Source organism: Pteropus vampyrus, unplaced genomic scaffold (assembly GCF_000151845.1).
Source record: "Pteropus vampyrus isolate Shadow unplaced genomic scaffold, Pvam_2.0 Scaffold4, whole genome shotgun sequence".
Taxonomy (NCBI): domain Eukaryota; kingdom Metazoa; phylum Chordata; class Mammalia; order Chiroptera; family Pteropodidae; genus Pteropus; species Pteropus vampyrus.
In genome coordinates, this window is record NW_011888785.1 from 14,731,987 (window position 1) to 14,737,986 (window position 6,000).

At 34.9% G+C, this 6,000-nt stretch overlaps 1 protein-coding gene across 1 annotated transcript in view; it reads left to right on the plus strand.

The window, feature by feature from the left end:
• The window catches only part of CALCR (calcitonin receptor), a 51,602-nt gene that overhangs the window by 37,051 nt on the left and 8,551 nt on the right, over positions 1 to 6,000 (plus strand). The window contains exons 8-11 of the mRNA XM_011363602.1: positions 1,641 to 1,701; positions 1,785 to 1,851; positions 4,114 to 4,332; positions 4,709 to 4,750. Coding sequence (XP_011361904.1) covers positions 1,641 to 1,701; positions 1,785 to 1,851; positions 4,114 to 4,332; positions 4,709 to 4,750 — 389 coding nt within the window. The remainder of the gene's footprint in view (positions 1 to 1,640; positions 1,702 to 1,784; positions 1,852 to 4,113; positions 4,333 to 4,708; positions 4,751 to 6,000) is intronic.

The window sequence follows — 6,000 nt, forward strand, 5'->3', positions numbered from 1 at the left end:
TCGGTAGTTACTCCCTTACAAGTCTGCATGGGAACTCTTACTGGTCTATTTCTCTCAAATTAAAGCAACTTCAAATCCTGGTTTAGTTCTCAGAAAAATCATTTATTTCACAACCCTCTTCAGATTATTTCTTTGCCTTGCTGATTCTCCTCTTTTTATAAATCAAAGCGGGAAATCCCCTTTTCCCCATGGACTTTTGCAATGAGCAAATACAATTTATCTAGTCCCCCTAAAAAAAAATACTCCTAGGAACAAAGAATTACTCTTACCCTCATCATCTTTAGTAGGAGGGAAGTGTTGTTATGGCTCTTGGGATCTGAAGGAAGAAGACGAAGAAGGGGGAAAAAAGCAAAGTGCATAAAAAGAGGTATCATGTGTAGAGGAGGGCAAAGAGCTCTAGGAATTAGCAGATATGGGGTTTATACTACTCTCTATATTAAGTAAGAAACACTCTTCCCTTTTTACAAAATAATGAGGTGGAAGTGAGATCTCCTGATGACTCTCTTGTTGTCTAATTTAAAATATATATTTCAGAATAAATCCCGAGAATAAATTTCTCTTTCTAATCTCAAGTAGGTAAATGGTATATTAGAACTGAATACAACACGATTGTTTTGTGTAAATAGTCAAAATCAAAATTCTTTTAGGTCAAACATTTAATCGATGGTCTTATTGAATTATATGCTTCATGGGTTTAGAAGCTGAAATTGTTCTTGGGTGAAAATTCAATATTTGCAGGAATTCTCTTTTTGCATATAATTCACAGAAAATCAAAGTGTGTAGGTCTAATTCACTTCTGATCTGATGATAATTTTCAAACTCATTCTACAAATATCTCAACCAAATTAAACAATATTCTGTTGTTAATGGGTACATCTGAGAAAAAATGAGAATTTTTTTCTTACGAAAATTACAACTCTACTCTAGATTACCTTTATAGAATGAAAATTGATTTTAAAAAGGGGTAACCTGACGGGATGCATTGCCAGTAACTATCTCCATTGTTCTATTTATAAATTCCAAGTTGTTTTTCACTAGCCCTTCTAGTTTAGTCAGGGAAGTCGATACTAAGCTGCCTTAATAAAGATTCTGCAACCAGAACTGACAGAGGGTAAGGAATGAGTGCACCAGCTATTGGTACATGTGAGATAAACAGACAGAAAAACAAAAAGCCTAAAAGACACAAGTCTTTCAAAGCAATCAGACGATCATTTCCATATGCTGTCCCAGGTCATTTCCCTCTGTGGTGACCCAATTTCTCTCCATATGAGAGCCCATGTCACCTACAATAAAAAGCTTTCTGGTCTCAGTCAACAGTCATCATCACCATCACATAGACATAATTGTATAATAGTCATTGTGAGGGTAACAATGTACTTGTCATGCTGGATAATTTGTAAACAGCTTTTAATTATTTGGGTGCTCTTAATCAAACTCTCTGAAAGCACGTGGTATTCTAACAGAGTGTTTTTGCCTGGTTTAATCAAAGATAATTTGTGCAGAAGCATCAGGGAAATATCTTGACAGAGACAGTTAACTTGCCATTATTTTTTAAAAGTGAACTACTATTTTCCCTGCAACTGCAGTCACAGCTTATGCCCAAGAAATCAGGTGTAATTTGTACCTTTTCACATTTTTAGGGTTCCCATTGGTGCCAACCACTATCCATGCTGTTACTAGGGCGCTGTACTTCAACGACAAGTAAGTATTATCATGGTTTTTAGTTAATATATTTGTAAATAAAATGTATTTGTATTGATGTCTTCTTCCCCCCTTTGATTCAGCTGCTGGCTGAGTGTGGAAACCTATTTGCTTTACATCATCCACGGCCCTGTCATGGCAGCATTAGTGGTGAGAACTGCTTTTTAAATTCATGATTAACTGTGTTATATCTGGGGATTTCTGTGAGGATGGGTCAATTATAGCATATGTATTATAACTTTCAAATGAAGCTAATTTAATGATAATCTATAATATGAAGAATAATTTGATTTGAGTCTTCAAATGAAAAAAAAATTAATAATATTAGGGGTGGGCACATAAGTTCATTTCTATATATCCCACAACAATGATATAGTTTGTTTTTTTTTTAACAATTCTATAACTAACTTCTCCTAGTTAAGGGTAAAGACCAAGATGCTGAGGGATATAATGACAAAGGTGTTGCTGATCAGAAAGTGAGAGATCACAAAGTCCCCCTGCACTATTTTCTCTGGGTTCTGCCAAACAAAACCATCTTCCACTTCATCTTTGATACATGAGCCATCATCCTAATTACCAGTGATCATACATTTAAAATATTTCAGGCACTTCACATTGCTATGTTGTTTCTAACAACAGCCATTCAAAAGTAGATACATCATCAGGACATTTTACTTATTAGGAAAACTAAACCCAAAGACTCAAGTAAACTAACCCACAATCAGATGGCTAGTAAGAAGCTGGGTTAGGGGAGAATACGACTGTCTGAATCTATAGCCAAGCTCTTTATTTATACCCATGATTTACTATGTGTTGGCCAGCGTCAGAACCATCAAATTTAATATTTAGACATTTTCCCCATTAACCACAAACATGGTATTCTGTTCAAATAAGAGTGAGGAAAGTAAAAACAGTCTGAGTCATAGACCATGTTCTGCTCCTGCATTAAAGAGGCATCAACTTATAACTGATTAAATTGTGTTATCATCCAGATTGTCTTCTAATTTTCCTGGGCTTTTAATGCAAATTTTCAGAGTAGTGAAGTACTTACTAGCCCAACTGTCTTCACAAAGACCCACTGACGGGCCTTGAATATTTACAACTCCCCATAAGAATTCAGTTATTATTAAAAGTCTTTTTCCTTTCTTGGGCAGTAACATTTATTTCTTTTTCAGTTAGGAAAATCATTCTAATTATTTTTAAATAAATTATCAATTAAATTCTAAAAACTTTGTTCAAAACTAATCTTCATAGGTAAAAATAATTGTGCCCCACCAGAATGGCTAATATTAAAAAGTGGCCATACCAAATGTTGGCAAGGCGAAGAGCAACTGAAATTCTCATATAGTGCTGGAAGGAACATAAAGTGAAGCCACCTCTTGGGAAAATAGTTTTGCAATTTCTCATAAAGCTAAACATACATTTACCATTTGAACAGGCAATTCTACTCCTGGGTACTTATTCAAGAGAAATGAAAACACACTTTCACACAAAGACTCATATACAAATATTCATAGCAAGCTTATTCACAATAGTCAAATTGTGGAAACCATTCCATTTTCATCAATAGAATGAATAAACAAATAATGTGTATTATTCATAGAGTACTACTCAGCTTGCCCAATAAATGCTCATGTACACAACATAGGCGAATCTCATAGGTAGTATGTTAAACCAAAGAAGCCAGACACAGAAAATTACAAACTCTATTTCTATGGTAATAGAAATTGGTGGTTGCCAGAGGTGGGGTGAGGGAGCCATAGAGTACGAAGGGGCAGGAGGTGACTTTCTGGGGTGATAGAAATGCTCTTTTCTTTTTGGTGGTGTTGTTACCCAGGTGCATACATTTGTCTAAACTTCTCAAGTGTAAACTTAAAATCTCCATGTTACTGAATATACATTATACCTCAGCATAGTTATTTTCTTTAAAAAAAAAAATATTATTTAAAAAAGAAGGCTAGGTTAGCTGTCTTCACTACATAGACTTTACAGATAAAATTTTCAGTCCTCATTTTACTTAATTAAATCATTGTGGCTGTGGGATGTATCTTCATAACAAAAAGATAAGAAAGCAAGATCTAAAAGAAAGCAAGGTTTAAAACTTTTCTTCTTTGTAAAAGTAAAACTTAACAAACAAACACCCTATTTACAGTTGAACCTAATATACTTACATGTATGGAAAAATATTTTCGCATTTAGAAAAAAATAAGGAAATATTAATTCAAGTCTGAAAAGGATCTTGTTTACACTGATACTTTGGGGCAAATTGCACAACCTCTCATGCAGTCTCTCACATCCTATGGAGGTGACATCTGCTCCCCACGCTGGACAAACAAGAATTAAGGAAAGTGAGTGTCCTTAAGTGGTACTGACCTAGATGATTTTTTCATTATTAACATCATATCTTTGCAGGTCAACTTCTTCTTTCTACTCAACATCGTCCGTGTGCTCGTGAAGAAAATGAGGGAAACCCAGGAGGTCGATTCGCACATGTACCTGAAGGCAGTGAGGGCCACTCTGATCCTGGTGCCCCTGCTGGGAATCCAGTTTGTCGTCTTTCCCTGGAGACCATCCAACAAGGTGCTTGGGAAAATCTATGACTACCTGATGCACTCTCTGATTCATTTCCAGGTAAGGAAGCCAATGGTGTATTTATTTTACTACTTGCTCAGCTAGTGGATGCAAGATGATCACTATAATCAGCATATTCTCCTATAAATCTCCATGTTAAATCCAGCACTGTATCAACCAGATTGACTAGAGTTCTTTTACTTAAATGATAGAGTCGCAACAAAAAAATTAAATAAATAAAAATAAAAAACATTTCTAATGGAATATTCTTATAGCAAAGCACTGGATGTAAGTGGTAATAATTGTTTTTCATCGAGCCTTGACTTGCAATTGCAGTAGCAAACTATTCCTCTCCAGGTTGTCTATTTATATTGATTGTTAATCAACATAATGCACACAAAAATAACTTCAACTCTATTCTTCCTCTTCTTTTTAGGGATTCTTTGTTGCAGTGATTTACTGCTTCTACAACAGCGAGGTAAGCAGGCATTTCACATCATACCACCACGCATTTATATAAAGCCAGCACTTTTCAGTTTCCAAAGGGTCTCTTTGCATTTGCCCTTACTTCTACAGTTTTCCTCACATGATTTCATCACTCGCAGGATTGTGTTATTTCCACCACCACAATGTGTGTGTGGTACAATTACGGATATTATCCAGACAGGCAGCTAAGTTCTGATATCCTTGGATTGTACCATGAGCAATAGTGAAAGCTATTCTAGATTCCCATGAAAACACAAGTCATGTCCTCATTCTCTTTAAAAGACCAAACTCCTCATGAGGGCAGAGCCAATATCCAGCCAGTTCGTACTGGTTCACTGCCTTCTTTTCCAGTTGCTTGGTGCCAGTGTCATACCACTTAAGCAATGTTTTAAAAATCACCCTGAGGTTAAGATGCAAAACAGATTCTAAAATAAGTAACTTATTCTAAATACTTAGGTCACTAAAATCTAGAGAGCTTTATGGCCAGTGTTTTCAGGGGTTTTCAGCCAGAATTCTCTTTCTTTAAATGAAATCTCGCGTAGGAGCCCAGTTTGTAAAACATAAAAGCAGAGCCACTTAAATGTGTACCAAAGAATTCCCAGGACTTCAGAGAACATGATTTGAAACCTCCCTCATTTTTTTCAGGTGAGAAATCTAAACTCCAGAAAAATCATGTGACTTGCCCGATGTTATAATCGTAGTTGTAGAACCAAAACTAGAACCCAAATTTCCTGATTCTTAATTGAATGAACTAAACTTTCCACTGCACTGCATTATGTCTATGATTTCTTCTGAAGCTTTGTTAGTATGTTTTATGTAGTTATATGCCACATAACTTTTAATGTAAAAGTATTTTTCATAATATTAAATTAATTCCCATTCAGAATAATTCTATACCAAGGCAAATTATATTTTAAGAGATTAAGATATTATTTTTCTGTAAGTAATTAGAAAAATTTTCTAATAATTATTGATTTATATTTAATTGATTCTCTAGTTTTTATTTTTTCAATTGAACAATATTTAGTGAGCACCTATAATATTTTGCCATTCTTTAACCTATTCCTCATCTTAAACCCCAATATTTTTGTTCCTTCTATTCTCCCTTTTCCCTGGTACATTTTATTCTTTCCTTCATCCATTTATCCATGAACTCATTCTTTTATTCAACGAAAATATATAGTGCATTTACTATTGCTAGGGACTAGACTGAAGGCCTGGGATAGAAATAAAAAAAAAACC